The 25,675-nt window shown below is 32.0% G+C and overlaps 2 protein-coding genes across 2 annotated transcripts; one reads left to right on the forward strand and one right to left on the reverse strand.

Moving 5' to 3' along the window:
* Nucleotides 1–258: 258 nt before the first annotated feature.
* On the forward strand, nt 259–2,402 carry LOC133803594 (uncharacterized). Its single transcript, XM_062241689.1, has 5 exons — nt 259–669; nt 793–1,002; nt 1,083–1,207; nt 1,299–1,370; nt 1,631–2,402. The coding sequence occupies exons 1-5, from the start codon at nt 263–265 to the stop codon at nt 2,245–2,247; spliced, it is 1,431 nt and encodes a 476-aa protein (XP_062097673.1). The 5' UTR covers nt 259–262; the 3' UTR covers nt 2,248–2,402.
* A 4,039-nt stretch (nt 2,403–6,441) lies between these two features.
* LOC133806692 (plant cysteine oxidase 3-like) lies at nt 6,442–8,085 on the reverse strand. Its single transcript, XM_062244787.1, has 5 exons — nt 7,962–8,085; nt 7,694–7,881; nt 7,467–7,614; nt 7,145–7,348; nt 6,442–6,542 (listed from the first exon to the last, which is right to left on the reverse strand). Exons 1-5 carry the CDS (start codon nt 8,083–8,085, stop codon nt 6,442–6,444), a joined length of 765 nt encoding a protein of 254 aa, XP_062100771.1.
* Between the last annotated feature and the right edge of the window lie 17,590 nt (nt 8,086–25,675).

Raw genomic sequence — 25,675 nt, forward strand, 5'->3', positions numbered from 1 at the left:
TAGTCATTTCCATGAGCAATAAGATTGATCATTAAGCTCAATAAGATTGATCTTGGTCATTCATTCTTTCTCTTCTTTTGTTCAGTGTTAGATGTGGTACCCAAGTTTAAATCCTTGTATATTAGTATAAGGTACTCGGTTTCGATGTAATGAGCATTGTTTATTCACTTTCTTCTCTTTTTTTGGTTTTTTCTTTACATCTTTGTGTTAACAACTGTTCTTATATATAGTTTTGAAATTTTAATATAGGTCCTCTGGAATAATGTTTACAAAGAAGAAGATGAATTCAGCTCCTCGTGAAAACTCTAAGTTGGTCTCATCTCAGAGGAGAAATGAGTGTATACCACCTCAAGGTGCCCCAAGATATCCATGTGATATTAGCTCAGACAAACCAGAGAATAACACTACCTTGGTTGCTCAGACACCCTCTTGCAAAATAATTACTTATTCAAGAAGAATTGGTACTAAAAGTAAAAAATCAGCCGGTAGTCCTTCCACTCTCAGCACTCTCATCAAAGAAGGTAAACATAAGAAGGTTGGGATTGAAAACCCAAAACAACCGACCAAGCACTTTGCTAGTACTACTACCTCCTCAAAGTCATGGACATACCAACCAGTTGAAAATTGTGATACTAGCAATGCAAAAGAAATACTTTTGCCCATCTGGTGGTAAGATTTTAGTCCAACTTTTTTTTCATTTTTAGATGTCAAGTGTGCATTTGGTAGTGCAATTTTTTTATATATATTTGATAGCATGAGTGAGTTAAAATTAGCTTTCTATCTTCTTAATAGGGGAAGCTTGAGCATTGACAATGACAACTTTGGGAATGTGGGGGTATGTGTGGTTAACAAGTCAACCAAGCTTTCTTCAAATGCATTTCATGCTGTAACATTGCTCCATGCACAAATGATCCCAAGGCATGATGTTTGGCCTAACTGCTTCGATACTTCTCCACCAACTGACGACATCATAGACCTCTACTTTTTATCAGAAAGTGAAAGGTGTTGTTTTGCTACAAATTAATGTTATATATTTGTTAAAGTTGCTTCATTTATCGTTTTTGTTCATTTACTTCTTGCAGTGATAATCAGTTCTTTGGCCGCTTGATAGATTATATGAATGATCAAGATTTTGGCATAAGAACTGCTGTTGGTGACACAAAATTTCTACTTTTTTCTTCTCGTGTTCTTCCACACATATATTGGAGTGAGTTAAAGCATCACTCAATGTTTGATCGTTCTTTTTTGTTATCTGTTCTGAGTACTCTTTATAATTTGTTCTGTTAAATGATCTGTAGGATACGATGATAAATACTATTTGTGGGCTGTAATCACTGGAGAGAGTGCTTCTTTTCCACATGTTGCTGAAGGTATGTTGTTTCTTCAAGTAAAGGAGAGCTTTTTACTTACCACATCGACACAAAATCTAGTAGTTTAAGAAATAGACTTCTTCATTCCTTTGTTTTTCTCTCAAATCTTTTACTTAATAATGAGTTAGAAAAGTTGCTATGATTTTAAGTCCTCCTTACACCAAATGCAAGGCCAAAATTGTTAGTTTAAATTTTATTTTTATGCTCAATTTTTCTATTTAATAATTTTTTCTAATGTCGAGTTAAAATAAATGTTGTAGATTCTTACAAAGAACCAGGTCAAAGTGCCTATAGTAAAAGCATTTGTAGCTCGTGGATTGGCTGGCCACACAATCTTGAAAACGAGTCTTTGGGTGAAATCAACTCAGCTACTGATTGTAGAGAACTAGCTGGGCAATATCTTGTGAAAACATGCTTTGCTTCAACTCTTCGCTCTATCATAAAAAAGCACGGTGAGATTACTCAAAACTGTAATACAATACCAAGTGGATTTGTTACGTATGTCTTGGAGAAGATTTGTAGAGCTGTTCAAGATTTCAAAGTCCTTGATCTAAAAAATTTAAGGCTCCACCATTTGAGTTCTCTGCAAACAGTTATCAATGAGAGTGAACATATAAATGTGAATGTGGAATGGTTGAAGAACTTCCATGGCAAACTCAGTGAAGCATGGAACAAGATGAAGGAGTACGAGAAACTTAAGCTTTCCAAGCAATCGAGAATGAAGGAAATCGAATCAAAAGAAATTGAGTCGATGGAACTACGGTCTCAAATTCAATCACTGAAAGACGATAATGAGAGATTAGAGGATGATCTTAGCAGAGCTAGAAGTGCATTGAAGCGCTTGCGACCCAATTCTTTAATGGATGGTTTGCTCTAGTTCTTTCTTTTGCAGCAACCCTAAACCAAATAGGTTAGTTTATAACATTAGTATAGGTATTTAGCTTCTAACTCCTTATCTTTTGCATCTATCTTTTACATCATGCAATTATTAGAATCTTCAAATATGGTTAGTAATTTCTTTTGATTTTGTAATGTCAGGACAATGTAACTATTATTCTGTTAAGACTTGTTTGGTAACATGTGTTATCCTTGATGGGTTTGGTTTGTTTTATTTTTGTTTTCTAATCAAGATTGTGTGTCTAATAGTGTTGAGAAAAAAGATGACACTTCCCAAGCGCAGTAGATACAATAAAAAACAAAGAAATTTAATTCAAAATCCAAATCTACAATGAGATATCTATTTTACTTCAAAATCCAATATTACACACTCAAACTCTAATGAATTTGAAAGAAATTGTATTGAGAAATAATCTGTATGGAACGCACGAGGCGTCAATTTGTGTTAAGGTAACTGGATGCAAAGAAACCTTATTCTTTCCACGGCTTGGCCTGGTCAATATCTAGCTGGGTCGGGCCTCTTTTATTCCAACTCAAACTATCTCAATCTCTCTACCCAAAACCCAATACACCAATTGATTCTCACTATCACACTCTCAACACTTCAAACTCACTCTCACTTCTCTCTTCAAAAATCTACACTCACTTCTCTTCCAAAAAAACCCACACACATTCACACACAAACAATATATTTATAGAGTTACAAAACTTGGGCGCCAAGACACTCTAAAACTTGGTCAATAAGACAAGTTGACCAACAAGACTCTTCTTTTACACAAACTATTAATTACCCAAAGCTAAAAGCACCATAAATAAAAATCATAATTAACTTGAGTCAAGACTCGAGATCTCCACCTTAACTCGTATACTCTAAACTGGTAACTCAAACCATCAACAAGAGTAAACATGCATTGAGTTCAAACTCTCATTGAACTTTACTTGACCACTTGTCTGCACATTCTTCAATGACTCACTTCTCTTGTGAGTGTTGATGTCCTCTTTCTTCAAACAACCTTTGACCGCAGTTGGAGTCTTCACCACCTTGTTGCATTCTTTTACTCTTACAACACTAGAAGATTACATTTTAAGACTTGTCTCCATTATCACAACTCCACCTAAAATAGTCTTCTCAGCTAGTTTATACGAATTCTGCTTCTTTTCACCCTTCATGACTACCAAATCATATTTCTTAATAGTCATTACACCATCTTTTACAGAATAATCACAGCCTAGAGTGTCTAAGGCTCCCAGAGAGATTAAGCTCCTCCTCAACATAGGAACATGTCTTACATCAGTCAATGTTCTCACAACACCATCAAGCATCTTCACCTTATAGGTTCCTATTCCAACAACTTTAGAGCTAGAATCATTAGCCATCAAAACAGTACAGCCATCATATGTCTTATAAGTATCAAAACACTCCATATATGGGCACATGTGGAACGAACAACCAAAATCTAAAACCTAAGAGTCAGAAAAAATTTCATTAGTAATGACAGAAAGAACATCACTATATGCATCAACAACATTAGTGGAATCTCAAGTCTCTTTACATTCTTGATTTATCATTGCTTCAAGATGCTTGGTCAATTCTTCACAATTATGCCTCACATGTCCCTTTTTGTGACAATAATAGCATTCCACTTCTCTCCCAAAACGTGATTGGCAGCGGTTATCTCTTATGTCATTATACATTCCTCTTGAATGACTCCTACCACAATTTAATTATGACCTTGTCACAATAGCTTGATCACTATGAGACGAACTACTTCGTTGCTTGATTCTCTCTGTCTCCAAAAGAGCAGTTGACACCTCATCCAATTCTTTCCAACTAGAAGTGTATTCACCAACATCTCATATGATTTTGGTAGAGAGGCCAACAAAATAATAGCTTTATCTTCTTCATCAATTTTGATTTCTACACTTAACAACTGAGTTATGCACTTATTAAATCTATTTATATGATCCCTAACATCATCACCTTCAATCATCTTTAACTCATATAACTCTTTCTTCAAACATTAACCTATTTGTTAGGAATTTAGACATATAAAGTTTCTCTAACTTTTTCTGTAACTCAGAAAGACATGTTTCATTCAATACACCATACTTTAATTCAGGAACCAAACCTAAGCGAATAGTGCTTACCGCTTTTGCATGCAGCTCTTCCCAATCTTCATCATCCATACTCTCAGGCTTATTTCCTTGTAGTGCCTTCATGAGTCCTTGTTGTACCAAACCATCTTTCATTGTGCTCTGCCATATATTGAAATTGTTTTTCCATCAAAAAGCTCAATCTCAAATTTTGTGGAAGACATCATCTTTGACATATTCAGCGAAGTTCTAAACCTTGGCTCTAGTATCACTTGGGGAAAAAGACAAAACTTCTCAAACGCAGCAGAAACAATAAAAAACAAAGAAATTTACTCGATTTGGTAAAATTACTAAACCCACAAAGAGAGATCTATTTCACTTCAAACGTCAATATTACACACTCAATCTCTCTACCCAAAACCAAATACACCATTTGCTTCTCACTCTCAACACTTCAAACTCACTCTCACTTCTCTTTTCAAAAATTCATACTCACTTCTCTTCCAAAAAAAACCAAACATTCACACACAAACAATATATTTATAGAGTTATAAAACTTGGGCACCAAGACACTCTAAAACTTGGTCAATAAGACAAGTTGACCAACAAGACTCTCCTTTTACACAAACTATTAATTACCCAAAATTAAAAACACTATAAATAAAAACCATAATTAATTTGATTGAATACTCAACAAATAGTCATATCTTCATTTGTGTTCATACGATAAAGCTATGATAATTTACCTTAAAATAAAGGGGTGAGGGTGAGTCAACTCTTCAACAATGTTTTTTCTTTTTCTTTTTTCGTATAGAAATAAAAAGTTTTAGTAAAAGATATTGAATAAATAAAGATGAATTCTTGCTTCTTTTAGAGAAAAGATATGTTACAATTTAGAACAATTGATACGTAACCAATGTGAAGAAATAGTGTCGATTTTAATTTCACAATTGGGGCAAGTATTATCCAAAACCAAAATAACATTTTGTGGATAATTCTTGCTATATATATATATATATACATATGAGTTCTCAGGGGTTAATACACATAGATGAGTACTAACAATTATGATGATATGACAACATAGTGACTTGGTATAGCAAGTCACCAACATGTAAATATTTTTTTCTACATTAGTTTCAAATTTAGTTTTTTTCTTTGACATAATTAATGTTGTTTCCAACCAATGAGACATTAGTTATATTTAGAAATTGACATGCATTTGAAAAATAAAAAATTTATTATATTTTCATAATAAATACACATTTTTCGTCAGGTAACCCTTCTAAAAATTTTAAAAAATCAAAATTTATTTTTAGAAATATTAATTAAGAACTATAAATATGGATCATTGATCTTAATCCAATGGTGCACCCATATATATATATATATATACTAGATACAAACAAACGTGCATATATGCACATTTTCTTTGTTTTATTTATAGAATTTATTAATTATTTTTATTAAATTTATATTAATGTTATATAAATTTTGAAATAAATATCCTATTTTAATTAAATAATTTATTTATTTTTGTTTAAGTTTATGTTTGTTTTAATTTTTAAATTTGAGAGTGACAACCAGATATTATATATTATATATTTAATGTAATATTAAATATTATACGTAGATGTTAAATTTAAGTTTCTTGCTAATTTAAAAAAAAAATTGTTGCTAATTCATAGTAGATTATATTTTATGAATATCATTTTTTTAATTTTTTTAATTATTTATTTTATTTTATTTAAGTCACAAACTATTGTTAAATATAAAAATATTTTGTTAAATATAAGAATATTCCATTAAAGTTAACATTAAAAAAATAAAAAACCGGTTAAAACCACTATTATCTACACATTATATAGAAGATATATCAAGCAAAGAAGCCTTATTTAATTGTAAGATCTTATACAATCAAATTATTTATGTATATTTAAATCTCCTTCCATACCATTCAGGATAATGGAAATAGTATATTTCTTTTTAACTCTAATTTCTATTTATCTTTTCTTTACATGTACAAACAATATACACGAATCATGACATACATAGACGATAAAAATAACTAGCTATAAAGTCAAGAAAACTGGTCGAGTGCATCAACAGGAGGACCAAGATATGGTGCACCGGCAACTACAAGATCATCCGGCAACTCTCTTTCTTCAAGCACTGCATAACCTGATGATGATGATGATGATGATGATGAACAAGAGATTAATTGGACCAATCAAATTAAGTATTCACATTTATATACAAGAGACTAATATACATGGATAGATATTACTAAAATTTTGAAATAAGACTTTTATATATATTCTACAAATATACACATAAATCAAATATTGGGAATTTTTCATATAGGGCTTCACTTTAAGTCCTACCGATAAGACTCTTCAATGTTCTCGATTCATGAACAGTTTTCGACGCAATTTTTTATGACCGTGTATATTGTAATTATTTAGAGCATCCTGCAAATTTTCAGAAAAATCTGAATAGTTTACAGTACCGAAAACTAAGTTCAAACATGTATTCCACGCGTATACAAAAAATTAGTCACGAGAGCAACAACATGTTTAAACCTAGTTTTCGGTACTGTAAACTATTCAGAATTTTCTGAAATCGCGCTAATACTCTAAATAACTACAATATACACGGTCATAAAAAAAATCCCGCCGAAAATTGTTCAAAGGTCGAGAACACTGAGAGCTCCACTGATAGGGTTTAAAGTGAAACCATGTACAAAATTTGTCATATATATATATAGATGAAATAATTATTACCTGGAAGAGAAGGAATGGGGAAGTCAAAGAAGTAAGTGGAAGGCCTTCCAAGGTCATCAGAGTAAGGTGGAGTAAGAACATCCAAGAAGGCACAAGGAGTTAGTGCTGTGAATGTATGAATGTTTCCACCACTCTTTGGGAACAATATGCTTGTTTCACTTGGTGCATTTACTATCTCCTCCTTTACTAAACCTCCTAATCCAACTGTAAATAATAATAATAATTTATATACACACACCCCAAAAAAATAATAAATATAACATCAATCAAAAAGAAAATTACGTATAATAATCAATGTCTCAATTAATTAAATTAATCTTACATGTTTTAGTGGTTGTTGAATTATACACTTTGACCCAATCATAAGCTTTGGTGTAAAGAGAACCATAGAGGAGTTTGCTGAAAACTGTCATTCCTGGGTGGTCATGGAGTGGAAATGTTCCTCCCGCCGGGAAACAAAACACACCAATCTGCCCATTACCACAAATTTTGTCATATATATATACATATAAAAAAAAGTGTGATATATTATATATGTACTCAACTTACAGAAAAGTTGTTACATTCATATATATGAATGTACGTGATTTCAGAGATGATTTGCCCACAAATTAGTCTCTTATTTGGGCTTGAACATGGAGATTCACATGATGATGATGATGATGATGATGATGATGATGATGATGATGATGATGTTCCAAATTCATCGATTCCAACATCTTTGGCTTCGAATATGTCTAAGAACAAAACAATATATATTAAGAAAGATAACAAAGAAGAAAAAATCACATATATAGAGATATGTATATATATATACCAAGAAGATTTTTGAGATATTGGATTTGTTGAAAATTTGGGGTTTGATTCTGAGTAAAAATTACACTGCAAGCATCGTACAAAATTTGGATCTTGCTCTTCTTCTCCATTAGTGTACCTTTCATGTGTTGTTCTTCGTTATAGAAATTAGATGGCTTAAGAGATGATGATATAATTATCTTATATTGATCATATTCTTAGTCAAGAAGAATAGAGAAACAAAGGCTTAAAAACAGAAACCAATAAACCATATCATATCAAACGGTGGGGGCCTGCTTTTGACTTTTTTTTTTATTTTTTTTCAACTTTCGATGGGCCTTTGTTTTGCTCATTTTCTACCGTCTCACCAAAACCATACATAATTTAGTATGTTTTTGTAATTTTTATTATTTTACCTACTACTTTTTACAATATACTGTATATTTATTCATCTATTCTTTTTCATATTATTTAGATATTATATTTTTTAATTCATAAATAATATTATATAAAATACAAAATTTGATGAAATTTAGTGATCTGAGAATTGATGTAAATCATGTAAATATTCAGCAATCATTTTGCACAATAAATATTTTTATATAATTATTTGTAAAATGATTTTTTATACATACTCAGCACCAAGTAAAAATTATTTATAACATTCTACTAAAAACTATTAAAATTTATTTTTACTAATTACTTTATATATATATATATCAATATTTATGTAATTATTAATATTATGAATAATAATAATAATGATAGAAAAAATACAAGATGAAAATAAATACCATGGGCTAGTTTGAAAATGAAGTGGAATATTATTTTAATTCAAGCTTTCATAAAATACAGGAGGAAAATAATTAAAAAAAAAAAGAAGAGATATGATTAGTCGGATAACAGAAAAGGAGTCATGACCTACTAGTACTACTCAAGGTGGAAAGCTGTGAGCCTGTTGGGTCCACAGGATTGTTATTCCACGTGACGTGGCAAGATCTGAGTGTAACATGACTATATGAAATTGAATGAGCCTAAAATTTCTTCTAGTAGCCACTAGTCTAGCCTAGCCAAGCCAGGCCAGCCATTGGATTTGAAGTGGTTTAATTAAATTAAATTATAATTATAATTATTTGCATGTGGAATTACTTTCACACGCCAAAACAAAGCTTTATGTATCAAAGAGGTTATTACCTTTTGGAAATAGAATAAAGGTTGACCTGTCTCTCACATGTTTTGTGATATTATTATTATTATTATTTCCGCCGAAAGTATTTTCCGTTTATGTTTTTGTGTAGTTTAGTGTAACTGTTTGTTTCGTCGTTAAGTCCGCTTACATAGTGTGAAATTTGTTTATAACTTGGGTACTTTCACCGCAAATATCTCTTAAATTTGGTATTTTTGCTGCAAACATTATTTAAATTTTATATTTTCGCTGCAAATATCTCTTTAATTTGGTACTTTTGTCTATGTTTTCCAGACGAGTTTAATGGTGAGAATTGACAGTTGTACCAAACTGTACCAAAACATAGACAGAAAGTAATTTCACTGCAAAAAAAAAAATTAATACTTAAGTGCTACAAATGTAATAAGTACTTTTGCCACAAATATTCCTACTTCTTCTTCTTCTTCTTATTATTATTATTATTATTATTATTATTATTATTACTACTTTTTTTTTGGGTAGTTTTAAAACTGCAAAATTTGAAAAACAAGTGAAGTGGTTTCCTGATTTTTGTAAAGTAAATAACATTGGCCCATTTTGTAAAGGACATTGAGTTGAATGTAAAAAGAAGAAGAAAAATGTTTGAACTAAACGACAAAACAATAAATAATATCATAAAAGGCCGAACAATATGAGCCAATTAAAAAAGAGGGAAAAAATGTGTAAAATATATAGGCCACATTCTCCATGCCAGTGTGGATTCTGGAATAACTTAATGGGACGTCAAAGTCCTCAAAACATTTTTTTCAATTACACATTCGATGTCCACGGTACATTATTAATTCCTATGAGCCACAATATGTGCCTTTTTCCTACAGTCTTTGATATCATAGGCGAATTTAGAAACCACTTTATAAAAGTAACACCCAAAGAAATATTCGAATAAGTAAGATCCAAACAAAATAAGTATATATATATATGTATACATAAAAAATGATTCATAATGTCGATAATTTTTTTTAACTAAAAAACACACTCAAATAAAATAATTACCAATGTATCGATAAGTATAATGAAAAAAAAAAAAAGGCTCTATAATCTTTTTTTTTTTTAAGAAATATCACTGCAAGAAAACCCTTCTTTTAGCGTCAGCCAAACGTGTGATGCGATTGACCACATATCGAAATTTGCATCAGTCGAGAGTTGACACAAAAAATGCAGTAATGGCCTCAGCACCTATACCGGTGTTATTTGTTCACGAAGTTTGCATCGGTTGGAAACTGTCAGAAACCCCACCATTTGCGTCACTTTTGCATTATCACAAACCCCACTATTTGTGCAACTTTGCACGGTCACAAATGTGTATATTTAAAAAAAAAACATGGATCGAAGCATATTTGCTTTATTTGCAACACACATCACACACACATTTTCTCTTCCTCCCAATCTCTCTTTCCATCTCTTTCTCCCTCGCTTTTCTCTTTGATTGCCACACACCTCTTTCTTTTTCCCTAGTAAGTTCTCTTCTTCCCAACGTCCGGGGACGAACGTTGGGGCTCAATTGCTGGGTTGCGTGGTCAAGGGCTTGGATTGCTCAGGGACGAATGCCAGGGCTTATATCTGATCTGTAAAATTTGTACGTAAGTATACGTAGTCGTGTCAAGTAATAAAGTCTGCAAGAACAGAGATCGTCCCGCAGAGACTATTAACCAATTACCAATAATCATTTTTCACTTTCTATTTGGCGATTAAAATAAAGATGAATAATTCTAAATTATGAACACAATTTAAATAATTGTAAACAGAATAATAAATCAACGAATTAACAATTAATAATAAAAAGCTTAGGAATTAATTTCATCAACTTTTCATTCTATTAATTTTTACTAATCAATTCTAAATCTCCTCTTTCTATTCTAATAGCAGGTTAACATAATCGATTCCAATTCTTTTTTAAGATATAAGATCTCAACATATATGTAGGTTTTTTACATTTCTATGATAAACTTAAACATATGAAAACATTAAGCATGAAAACATAATTACTACACAAGTCATACAGGTACTTTCGTCCAATATGCAACCTATGTCTATATAATGATAGCATATTCAATTCTCATCTTTCGAATTTTGAATCAAAACCATTAAATAAAGTAAATAGTGATAAAGTATTTACTAGCATTAGGCAAACATCATATAAATTAGAATAGAGAAGAAGTATTAATAGAACATCATAGTAAAATTAAATTGAAATTCAAATGACTATATTAATCCCTAGATAAAAGATTTAGTTCATAGATAACATAATGAAAATAAAATTTAAATAATTGTTCATAGAAAATAACCTAAAAAATTCAGATGAAGAATAAATCTAGAAAGTCATAAACCAGAAAAAGAATTATAATTACAGCAGTCTTTTCTAGATCTAGGGTTTATAAAACTAAACTGCCTCCTAAATTCGCAAATTAATGTCACTTAAATAGTTTTTCAATGCTCCTAAGTGAAAAGACTGTTTTGTCCTTCTAAAAGTGGCTTAAGATTTCAAAACAGCGTCGATAGCGTTGTAGCGCTAGGTTTTGAGCGCTGTAGTGCTGATAACTGAGCCAAATTCTATTGAAAATTCACGTACTAGCGTTGTAGCGCTACTTACAGAAACACAAGCCTTTAAGTCTTCTTTCTAGCACTGTAGAGCCATTATGATAGCGTTGTAGCGCTATTCACAGAAACATTACTTGGACTTCTTGCTCCCGAATGAGTCAATTTTTTCCAAAATAACTTCACTTTTACTTCATTCCACTATTTTCACCATTTTAGCATCAAAAACCTGAAATATGAACAAACAAGCATAATTCTGCAATAAAATAGCCATAAACTAATGAAAACCTTCCTAAAAACTAGACCATAAACGAACATAAAACTCGTTTATCAATATCTTGTCCCATATCTTGGTTGATCTAGAGGAAGATGGCTTTTCAGCACTAAATTCTACTTTTTTTAATCGTTTGGAGGAAGGGTCCTATAACATTCATTTACAAATATATTTTTTTTGGAAAAAATAAAATAAAATTCTCATGAATTTGATTCCTATTCAAAATCCATACACACATATATATATATATACTAGATATAAGCAACGTGCAAATATGCATGTTTGCTTAGTTTTATTTATAAAATTTATATTAATGTCATATAAAGTTTGAAATAAATATCATATTTTAATTAAATAATTTATTTAGTTTCATTTAAGTTTATGTTTGTTGTATTTCTTTAATTTGGGAGTGACGACAAAAGATTATATATTATATGTTTAATGTAATATTGAATATTATACGTGAATTTTAAATTTAAGTTTCTTGCTAGATTTTAAAAAAAAAATTTGTTGCTAATTCACAATAGATTATATTATATATTTAATATGATATTATTCTAATAAGTGAGTTTAAGTTTAATTACATTTTATTTAAGTTATAAAATGCATTATTTTATTATTTTTAAATAATTATCATTGTAAAATATCTCAAAAATATCATATTTTTAATTTATTTAATTATTTATTATTTTTAAATAATTATCATTGTAAAATATCTGAAAAATATCATATTTTAATTTGTTTAATTATTTATTATTTTTAAATAATTATCATTATAAATATCTCAAAAAGATCACATTTCAATTTTTTTAATTTTTTATTTTATTTTATTTAAGTGTTATAAACTACCGTTAAATATAATAATATTCTGTTAAATATGAGAATATTCCGTTAATGTTAACATTAAAAAAAAACCGTTAAAACCAAAAAATTTCGTTATCTACACACTTATTATATAGAAGAGATATATATATATATATATTCTTAGGGAAAGATTGCGGTGCAACCACTTTTTTGGCTGCACCAGTACAACCAACGGGTTATTTTCTACACCTCGATAATTTTTTCTAATTTTTTTATATGACGGTATACATTGTAGTCATTTAAGACATCCTGCAAATTTTCAAGAAATTTCGAATAATTTACAGTGTCGAAAACAATGTTCAAACAATTGAATTTTACACGCGTATACAAAAAAAATAAGCACTCGTGCAACAAGCTGTTTGAATATTGTTTTCGACACTTTAAATTATTCGATTTTTTTTTAAGTTGCAGCATATCTTAAATTACTACAATGTACACATACATATAAAAAAATTAGAAAAAAAAATTATCAAAGTGTAAAAAATAACTTAATGGCTGCATCGATGCAGCCAAAAAAGTGGTTGTACCATGCTCTTACCTATATTCTTAATCTTATTGCTATATATAATACTTATAGTTTTAATTTTTGGGATATTTTGGATTTCGTAGGTGGAAAAGACTTACATAATCGCGGGTGCAAACATTTCGAATGGAAATTTTTTATCATTGTAAAAGATTGGAGATCACTAATTTTTATTTCACATGATAGTAGCATGCATGTTAATTCATTGGTTATTTTATTGATATGTTTCTTGTTGGCTTATACTATTGAGAAGTGGCGAGGATCAAAAGGTTGTATATTGTCCTTAAGAAAGTCTTAGGAATCTCAATTTATTATTGAAATTTGTTGTAGCTATTTATTAATATATTAAGCTTTTCAAAATTACTAGAAGTGATTATTTATTAGTGTACAAGAAAACGACATAAGAAGAAACTAGTGAGATTGTATAGATTAATTACATACTCTTAATTAGTTGTTATTAAAGTCGATGATTTTATGCTTATTAGTTGGTTTTTGTTAATAAATTATGCCAAAAATCAATATAAGATAATTTGATAATTAGTTATATGTGGTGGCGGTGGGGGAGGCTTGCTCCAGATCTGGGTTTCTGAGTATTTATTTCTCTGTTTTGAAGGATGCAGGTGGTGGTGGAAGCGGGTTGGTAGTGCTCGTGAGTTTGAAGGCTCGAGATTATGTTGGCCATGGGATTGGGAGGCTCGAATGCAGTGGCTTAATGCTGATTTTTATTTATTTTGATTTTGTATCATTGGACTAATTAGTGAGTTATTATATTTTTATGGGATTGTATTTTCATTTTAGTGTAATGCCTTTTTTTTTTAATAAAATTTGGATTTTGAGATTTTATTTTTATTTTATTTTTTTCAAAAATTAATACTTGTGTCAGTGCAAAACTAACAAAAACAAGGCCACAGATAATAAGGTTTACATCACTCAGGAACAATCACCAATGCTAAGGTTTATGTTAGTTATAAACTATCACAAATGCTAAGTTTGCGTCACTTGTGAACCATCACAAATATTATAGAGATTTGTGTTACACTAGGATTTTGCATCGCTTTTCAAATTTAGGCGAAAAATGTTTTGTATCAATTAGGTACTATCACAAATGATATTTTTTTTGTAATAGTGTATGTTACATTCTATAATATTCTAAAAGATTAAAGGACAAAATCACCATTATTATAACCCAAAACATTATTTGCACTAAAAGAAAAATATAATAAACAAACAAGACACATCAAAGATAACACATCATTTTAAGACACGCAAAGGCAACATCAAGTGAAATCCAATTGATAAACACCATTAAAGGTGTACAAGTTTGAGAATTACAACTAAACCAACCATAACTATAAAACCCTAAAATTGGAATCCTTTTACGAAGACAATTTATGGTATTCTCATAAGTTATTCCAATAGTGTTTAAACTACTCCAACAAATTGGTATTTAGGTGGATTTGAATAAAATGCACAATTTTGTGTCAATTAAGATTTTTATTATTATTTTGTGATTATTTCATGACACTTGGGGCATGTTTGGAAACAACTGTATAATTACTAGAATGTGAAACTACTAGGATAGTAATTACCTATCTGAGTAATTACACTATATTTTAAAATACAATGTATGCTTGAATATCAAGCGGTAACTATTGATGAATTCTTATTGTCATGTTTAACAAAATAGTCAGTAATTACACAGAAAAACAATATTATGTAATAAATACATTTTAAAATTGATAGTAATTAGTAATTACACTCAATTCTCATGGGGGCTATGAGAATTGGAGAATGTAATTGGAACCCTTCATTTACCTTAAATTATGCATAGTTAATATGTAATTACATGATTAAACAAACATGCAAAATCGAGTAATAACTCTGAATTACACTCAATTCCAATTACAGGGTGACTTTCCAAACACATCATTGACAAGTGTATTATAAAAAATTATATTTATTTAATTAACATTTTTTTTTTGCTTCTTTATTATGTAAATATCTTTGTTTCCTTAAAAAGAAGATTTTTTGTAAGTATTGCTTGCACACAAAAGGCTTTATTTGGTTTTCTAATGAAGATTTGAGCCATCCTTGTATCATGAGTAATCTCCAAGTCAAAGGATGATTCTACAATAAAGAGTAATATTCATGTATGAATTATTACTTAAATAAATTATGTAATATTTTGTCTTGTTTAATTTTTGAATATTGTGTATCATTTAAGAAAGCATTGAGATTTTGTTCTGTGATTTATTATGTCAGCTAATATATTGATTTGCATATCAAAGTGAGTAAAAAATACCTAGAATTAGGTTTGTGTATAATATATTCACTCAACTGAACTGGCATAACATTTTCCTCAAGCTAAGCAAATCATATTTGAAATGGAAAGATTTTCTTGCTGATCTTTCTAGTATGCAGGGTTGTTTCAAATCTTAGTTTAAAGATTTCCTTCAGCTATAAAGTGATTTCACAAGACCTTCAAGTTTCATCTTTTGCACATTCATTTTTATAATCTTTGTAATCAAAAGTGTGTAAACATTGAGTGTTTTATTGCTTGAGATTGAGTGTGGCACCTTAGTTTAGTATTATATTAGCTACTTTTGCATTGTGTGCAGTTTGTGTCACTTTGTGATGCCACACGTCACTATGGATGCTTCTTGGAATGACGACTGGCCCTGCAAACCAACACGAGTCTTTCCAGCGTGCTTTGTCCTCATTCGCACACTTCCTGAGAAAACTTCTCAGGAGGTCACACATCATGAGACTACTTGTTGGACCCAAAACGTGTATGTTTTAAATATTTATATCGCAAGCGCACGAATCGTTCATATAGATAAGTAATCGTGTAAGCAAGGATGTCGAACCCAAATGAGTTGTCTAAAATCGAAAAGAAAACTATTTTAAACCAAAATTAATAAATTCTAACCTAGCTCCAAAAATTGATGAGAATTTGTGACAAGAAAATCAAATAAGAGACAATAATAAAGAAATTAAAGACAATATATAAACATAAATTACTAGTAGAAATCAAGATGGTAAAAGAAATATTATTAAGATAATAGAATTCACAAAATATAAGTTTAATAATATTTATAAGTACATTGATTTCCAAGTTTTAATAATAGTAAAAATTAATCAAACCATCACTTATTAAAGTTAGATATTCTATTTAAGCACAAGTTTTTATAAAAATATAGAATTTATCTTAATTTTTAAAATTATAATTTCAAAGTATTTAATGTAAATCAATTTAATAAAATAACAAATAAATCAATGAATATTATTTATAAGACAAAACATAATATTTTTGTTCTAAGCATTTGATGTGCACAATTTAATGGCACACTTTAATAAAAGAATGTTATGGTTTTGCACTAATGAAGAACAAAGTGTAAATATGTTCTAACAATAAAAAATACAAGATATTTTAAGATGAAAGAAAATATTTAAAGAAGAAAATCCATAAACTTTATTGCACAAAATGGGAAATCAACATACAAAATAAACATTATCTAGTTACATATTGTTTCATTATCACTTAATAATCTTAAAAAGATTATAACCTCATAACTAGCATAGAAAATACAAACAAAAAAATTACAAACATAACTATGAAAATTTGGAGGAAAACCCTCAAATTATTCCTCTAAAAATACATAGAAAATTAACCAAAAAAAGAAGAAGAAGAAAGAAGAAAGAACACAACAAGGAAAAGGGGCTTTTACTTCGATTTTTAAACTTGATTTACTTCGGTTTTCGCTAAAATTTGCAACCGTAGTAGTTCGGAGCGAAGTAAAAACTAGCTAAAAACCGAAGTAGAATCCCCACTTTCTACTTCGGTTTTTACATAATAACCGAAGTAGAAAGTGAATATACGCTTCCATCCTGGGCACTTTCTACTTCGGTTTTTAGGTAAAACCGAAGTAAGAGGGCTGCTTTCTACTTCGGCTCTTAGGTAAAACCAAAGTAGAAAGTGCCCGCCTTTTTTATTTAATATATATTTCTGATTATTTTTAAATGGACGGTTTCTATTTATATATATATATATATTTTGGCCTAATTTTATTTAATTGATCTTTTTTTTTTTTTTTTTGCCTAATTATTTTTCTACGATTTAATTATATGATTTTACAATTATATATATTTTTACAGTTGAAATTGGTTAAGAATTTTTTTTGAATGAAAATATGATAACTTTTATTAATTAAAAATGTTGTACATAAGCATATAAAATACAAGTACTTAAGTAAGATAACTAGCCTTAACATTAATACATTTACAAAAGACTAAACTTACAACTAAACAAAATAGGCTTACTGATAAATGTATGTCATCAATTTGCCTAACCATTCGTGTTGGATTGGCAAGAGGTCTGCAATCTCACAATATTGCGTCTTCCCACCAAACTGTAAAATTAATAAATATAAATTAATTTCATAGATTATCGATAGCAAATAAATTATAAAAAATGAACTTACTTTTTCTTTTAGGGTAGTCATTGCATTTGATGCCCGTACAAGATCTCTAATGTACTTCAAGACATAAAAACCACATTCATGACTTTGTGGTTGTCTTGAACATGAAACATTGAATATCTTTGTGGAATTGCCGAGTAATTCATTGGAAGAAGCCCTATAATATGCACTATTTAAAAAGAAAATTAACAAAAGTTATTAAAATGTAGTAACATGTAATATTTGTTGCATATTAAGAAATATTTTAAAAAATTTAAAACTTACCTCATTATCATTGAATCAATTTCTTCAGGACGTTTGTGTGATTTCAATGGATCTAAGAACACGATTTTTCCTTTTAGCATAGCAATCACCAACATCCAATGTTCCCTAAAATAAGAAGCGTATGTTAAGTAAAATAATTAAATTTTTAATATATGACTAATCAAATAAGAAAAGTTTACACTATTTCTTACCATATGTTCCAAGGTATAAAGTAAAGTTGACCAACTCTATCCATGGTCATCAACCAATTCGCCAAGTCAATGGTTGATTGCTCTACATCGTTAACATTATTAATGCTAAGACGTTCAATGTCATAAAACTTGTAAAAGACACGCTGATTTGGAAATAGGGACTCCCAAATGCATCTGCAAAATTTTCTTTAGTGTTAAATATTTTGAAAAATTTCAGCAGAGTTTCCCCTATAAATAGGACTACCCAAACCTGTAAACATTCAATGTCTATGAAAATTTTCAACAGATCACAGAGCAGTACTCATAACTGATTCTAAATTCCTATCATTCCAAAGAATTAGTTTAAGGGATACCTTAATCCGAATATCATTGCTGAGCCTCCAATCATATGCAAGGTAGCAACTTGTTCCACATCCTCTGAAGTTAGGAAGATTGACTCGCGATTCATGAATGATGGGTCCACTGGAATGGAGACGACTGAGTTTATTCCCTTAACTCTGCAAAATTCTCTCACCATAAACTGAAGGCTAACATGGATGCGATTCATGATGTGATCGGGGAATTGTTGGCCTTCGGTCAGAGTGTTTTCTAGATTGACGTGAGACCCAGCTGATGACAGATGCGGGCTAGTCAAAGAATTACGATTCGTCTTATCCTTAGATGAACTTTTTGACATAGGAGGTTTCTTTTTTAGAGGACCCTACGCAACATCAAGTAAAAATAATATTAAAATAATGGACCAACAAATATTTTAATAGGTAACAAATTAAAGAATTCGTTTATACCTGGTCAGTCATAATTAAATCTTTTGGCCAAGGAAGGAATGCGTCATAAGTATCTCGAACATAGTGTATCTCCCCAACAGAACATGGGATTTCAGCATCCTCTTGTAACATTTTGGTGACTCGCACCCTCGCGTATTCGTCTGTCAGTTGAACACCATGAATAGTCAGTGGACCCACCCCATCAATGATAACACCCTCTGCCACCACATTATGAATATTATCCGAACAAAGTAACACATCCTGCATGTACAGTGTGTCATCCTGCATGTACGGTGTGTGGTATTCTTCGTCGCTCTGCTCGTCATCATTGTCGTGTTCATCCATATCATCTATCCCACCTGCTTGTTTAGCTTTTTCCTCCTTTAAAGCTTTAAGTTCTACTCTGAGCCTCGCAATTTCTGCATCTTTCTTACTAACAATATCAGCCATTTCTGTTGCTATTTTTTGTTTTCTTCCAAAGACGGACGAAATCTTCGCAAACGACCTACAATAATCAACCAAATTTATTTTAAAACTAAAATATTATAGAATTAAGTTAAATGCAACAAATAAAAAATAATATCATACCCAAGTGCTCTAACACGCCCTGGGTGCTCAGGTGTCCCTAAAGTTTGCGTTAATATGTCATTCCGACCCTTTGCAATGATTTCTCCACTACTAACTTTTTCTTTCAGCTCATTCTGTGGAACAAACCAGTGGTCACTTATATTAGTGACTTATAAGAACTTTATCATTCCTAAATTACTTTAAAATACTTGCTTGAAACCACTTACAATTCTTGCTTCAATTTGTTTGTCCAAATCTGTGACAAGAACCTTCTTCTTTTCTCGTGCTCTTATCCAAACTTGGTACCGTTCTACATCTGCCACACCTAGTTCAGTTTTCTATAACATACAACAATTAATTAAAGTTGGTGAGTGCAATATTCTTCATAACAGGTTGACAGTTATAAAATAGTGATGTGAATTACTTACCAGGTCCTCTCTAACATTGGCAAGCCCTCTACGAGATGTAAGATGCCTCAAAGTATATTTGAGAGCTCTTTCACATTGTGCTTCCCGCAAAGCCTACATTAAATAGGTAACAATAAGTTTTTAAGCAATTATTAGTATTTCAAAACTAATAAATCATATACATAATAGATATACATAATAGTACCATAAACTCAGGAGATAAACGGTGGCTAACAAATGTCATCCAATCTTCTAGGTCAAGTTCTGGATATTTCTTAGGAAGGATTTGGAGTTCATCTATCAGACTATCTTCTGCCAAAGGGTAGATGTAACGCCCTGGTTACCCCAGAACAGTTACGGTGAACAGTGAACCGGAAATTTGACTCGCTACCCAAGTCCTTTGGTTAAAAACGTGATCTAAGTGTTATTATCAGGTTAAGGTGAAAAACCAGTAAAAAGGAAAGGATATATTTCTTTAAGTAAATAAACTGCTCATGAGCCTTTCAAAATGTTTACAAGTAGTTCATAATACAAAAGAGTCGCTATTGTTTCAAATTTACAGTCCCCGCCGGCCTAAGCGGCAAAAATAGGGTAAACCCCTAGTCCCTCTGAGAACTCCTTGACCGTGGCGGTCAAGCGGCCCTGTATGTACACAACATCGCCCAAGCTCTCCACTCAGGGTTGGGTGAGCTTCTCTTTCCCTTTACCTGCACCACAAAGCACCCATGAGCCAAGGCTCAACAAGAAAACACAATAAAGCATGATATAATATCAACAACGATCATAATAACCACTCAGGACTATCAGTCCAAGCGAATAGGTGGCAATAGCCAAAAGTCACAATAATGAGCATCGCTCCCTCTAGCCATGTGACGATAGGGTCACCAGGCTTAACTAATAAGTGATTCTTTCATAAGTTTGATCAGGACAGGTGCATGGTGAGTGGTCACCAACATAACCTACCTCCCGACTCTAGAGTCGTGCTATGGACAGCGTCCCCTAGCCATGTGACAAACAATCACCGGGGTCATATACCTTGGCTATAAACATCTGGTCATAGACCAGGCAAGCGCTTATAAGTTCCTCGACCTTAGGGTCGGTCCCGCATTAATGCCATGGAGCCATTCAATGCGTGATCATCGACTTTAGAGTCGGTCCCTGACTAGTCAGTGTCGTAAACAGGTAATCAGCGTTCATTAGAATTTATTATGCAATCCACGTCCACATATATCAATCAACATGCTTCAATATCAAACCATGCATGTCATATACCTATACATGGTGCAACTGTATTCATACACTGTTTTCTTACCTCTGGTTCAAGTGAGAATTATTATATGAACGACCCCTGAGAACGATCAACCTTTAAATTCCTTGACGGTCACCTGGTCATAACCAAAATATAGTATTCATCAATAAAAATGATAACTGAGGGTTCCCAAACCAAGATCTAGCCTCCGGGACATCAAACATAACTCAACTAGGTACTAGGTTCAACCCCGAGGCCTAAGGTTTGAATCCCCAAGCTAAAAACATGTTTTTGGCTGAAATGACCTAAAGGGCCGCGGCCCTCCCCTGCTGCGCCGCGGCGCACCCTCAAACAGAGAGGGCTCTCCCCTGCCAGACACCAAGGGCTGCGGCGCCCAGCCCAGACCAACAATACACCCTCATACGAACCCAGCTTTTCCCCTGTGTTCTTTCCTCTCAAACCAGTCCTTCAAACCATCTCTAATCCTCCTCCAAACATACAATTAAACCCCCAAATAGCACCCATAGCTCACCCTCATCAAATCCCAATCAAACCAACACAAAAACTCCCTTTGATTCCCACTTTCCACATCAAAAACCATGAATTGAAAACTAAAAGGGAAAACAGAGTAACACCTGAAACCAAAGACTAAAACTCACCTTGAAACCAGTTTTGGACCTCCCTTACAAGCTGAATCAAGCCACCAACCCAGCCTTTAAGTTTCCTTGGTTGAATCCCCACTTAGAACTCAAAACCCCAATGAAGGAAGAAGGGATAGGTGATGCACGGGAAGGAAGAGGAAGCAAGTCTCTGTTTTTATTTTGTCCTTCTACAGCCCTCCTAAGTTATATATATCCAAAACCCCAAATGACCAAAATAACCTCAAGCCACCAAAAGCCTCTAAAACCACTTCAAGGGTAAAATTGGTATTTTCCGCTTATCCCGTTAATCATAATTAACGCTTCCCAATTCCCGCTAATCTCAATATCCTCAAACACCAATAATTCATATCCCGTTACCCTAAAATCCCCGGTAACGCTATAATCATTAATATCACCCCGAGACTCACCCCGAGCCCCGAGCTCAAACCTGTTATGACCAAACCGATAAATCATGTTTAGAGATCGTCTCATGTCGAAATACTCGAACCAATCCACATTATAATGTGGTCACACAATATATCATAAGCACGCAAACAAATATTCAATTATACCCTCAACGGGCCAAATTACCAAAACACCCATGTAAACAAATGTGGACTCACATGCATGCATTTAACATCATATTATAATATAATTCTCATAAACATGCATAAACACATTTAATGGCATAATTAAACAGTTATGGCCCTCCCGGCCTACTAATCCAGCCATTAAACCATAATAGGGAATCCGGGGCATTATAGTAGATGTAGTCACTAGATGTTGGTCTTAAAATCTCTCATCATTCTTCCCGCACTTTTCATTAATTCTGGTTTCCAATTTTCTGGAATGTTAAAGGCACCCTGAAATAGAAAGAAAATGATTAATGAAATGCAAAGTAATTCATGAAAATGATCAATATATTAAAGTAATTAAAATATTTTCTTACATATACATCCTCCCATATTCTATTCTTCAATTCTTGTGGGACTTGTCTCCAATCCTTATAATTGAGAGAGACCGTTCTCCTAGTTTTAACTCCAAGGTACGATTGCATCTCACTGTATGATTTCCCTATAGGTTGACCTTTATCATTAAACTGAATATTTCTCTTTATTCCCTTAGCTTTTTTATTATTGATATTGTTCTTCTTTGTTGGGCCTCGCCTATTTGGTGTGTTCTCCCCTTCAGAAATTGTCATCTGCACATAAACAAGAATTAACGTTACAATTATGACATAAATAAATACATATTTAACATAAAAATGAATACATTACTCACTGGACACATTTTCTTTTCTTTTTTCTTTTCTTGGTTGATCCACAATCTACCCATATTCCGTCTCTAATATCATTTCTAATGTATTGCCCATCATCATCATCATCTTCATGGAAATCATGGATTTTCTCAACTTGCTCATGTATTGGTTGTCCAACAATAAAATTGTCATGAAACAAATCACCGTTTTCTTCGTCATTTTCATCTTCTATAAACTGCCTTTCCGGGGTTCGTAAAACAACTGACCATTTATCATCAGTAGGATCAGTTATGTAAAACACTTGTTTTGCTTGGGTAGCCATGATGAAAGGATCATTCTTGTGACCTTTCTTACTTAAATCAACCAAAGTGAATCCAAGTTCATCAATTCTAACCCCAACATTGTTGTCCACCCAATAACACTTGAGCAGAGGAATTTGAAATAAGGAATAATCAAGCTCCCATATTTCTTCAACAACCCCATAATATGACATAGTACCAGCAACTGGATTATTGTCTTTTGCACTAGCGAAATGCATTGCTTCTGCCACAATACTTACTCCACTATTTTGAACCATTCGAGCATCATCTCTTGACTTTGTGTGAAATCTTTTTCCTCCAACAATGTAAGCATGGTGCTTTATTACATGAACACTTGGTCCAAATGATATGCGTTTTAACTCTGTCGACACTCCATGGTTTTCTTCTCCCAACCTTGCTAGAATAATATTTTTCAACCATCGACTAAATGTTTTATTATGCTCATCTATAATCCATTTCTGTTTATTTCTAACCTTGTTGGGAATCATTGATTGTAATAACTCCATGTGCTCACTACAAATACAAAGTACAACATATTAAAATTTCAATTATACATAAAAATGAGCATAATGTTTATTAAATCTATAACTTACGTTATATATGGTTGAACCTCGGGATTGTTTTCCAACACAACTAAATGAGCTTGATCTAATTCTGCACGAGATATGGTCACTACTGTTCCTTTCCCTCGTAATCCTCTATCAACTCCATCCGAGTTATTCCGTGGTTTGCTAATTCCGATTGTGTTGATTCCAACCATGTACTCTGAACAAAATTCCACAGCTTCTTCTGCTAAATAACACTCAACCATACAAGCTTCAGGGCGATGGTGATTACGTACATATCCTTTCAACACCTTCATATTCCTTTCAAATGGATACATCCATCTCGCCTAAACTGGCCCACACAACTTCGCTTCTCTTACTAAATGGACCATCAAATGTATCAAGTTGTCAAAAAATGATGGTGGAAAATATTTTTCAAGCTTGCATAAAGTTTCAACTATTTCATCATGCAATGCATTCAACTTCTTCATTTCCAATTCTTTTCCGCATAGTTGATTAAAGAAGATGCACACACTTGTCACACTATCTCTAACTCTTTTTGGTAAAACTGACCGAATGGCAATTGGAAGTAATTGTTGCATTAATATATGACAATCATGTGATTTCATTCCAATTAACTTCAAATCTTCCATAGACACCAAGTTTCGAACATTCGATGAGTAACCATCAGGCACTTTCATCCCTGCCAATGATTGACATATGGCTTGCTTCTCTTCTTTAGACAATGTAAAACAAGCAGGAGGCAAATATGTGCGAGCCCCTTTTTCTTCAGGTGCCAAGCGGTGTCTTATACCCATTTCAACAAGATCTAAACGACTAGACAAACCATCTTTGGTTTTACCTGGGATATCAAGTAATGTACCGATTATACTTTCACATACATTTTTTTCTATGTGCATGACATCTAAGCAATGTCTAACGAGTAAATATTTTCAGTAAGGAAGTTGAAAGAAAATTGATTTTCTTTGAAAACATCCATTGACTTTTTTGTTTTTATTCTTCTTCCCATACCTAAAGTCAACGTTTTCTACTTCCTTAAGAATTTGCTCACCTGACAATGGCAAAGGAGCAATGTCTCGTTCCACAGTACCGTCAAATGCTTTTTTTTTATTTCTGTCAGGATGACTTAAATGCAAATATCGTCTATGACCCATATAACACATTTTGCATCCATTTGACAAGCGACGGGCCCTTGTGTTGGTGCAACAAATTGGACAAGCTTGGTAACCTTTTGTGCTTAAACCTGATAGGTTACCATATGCTGGAAAATCATTAACAGTCCATAACAACACCGCTTTCAAATTAAACACTTCTTTTTTAAAACCATCATATGCCTCAACACCATTTTCATACAACTCTTTCAAATCATCAATTAATGGTGCCAAGTAAACATCGATATCATGTCCTGGTTGTTTTGGGCCTGAAATCATTAATGAAAGCATCATGAACTTCCTTTTCATCACCAACCAAGGAGGAAGATTGTACATAACCAGGAAGACAGGCCATGAACTATGCCTACTACTAAGAGATCTATGCGGGTTTACTCCATCAGCAGCTAAACCAAGACGAAGATGTCTTGGTTCATTTTTGAATTCTGGATTGATATAATC

Source organism: Humulus lupulus, chromosome X, assembly GCF_963169125.1.
Source record: "Humulus lupulus chromosome X, drHumLupu1.1, whole genome shotgun sequence".
NCBI lineage: Eukaryota > Viridiplantae > Streptophyta > Magnoliopsida > Rosales > Cannabaceae > Humulus > Humulus lupulus.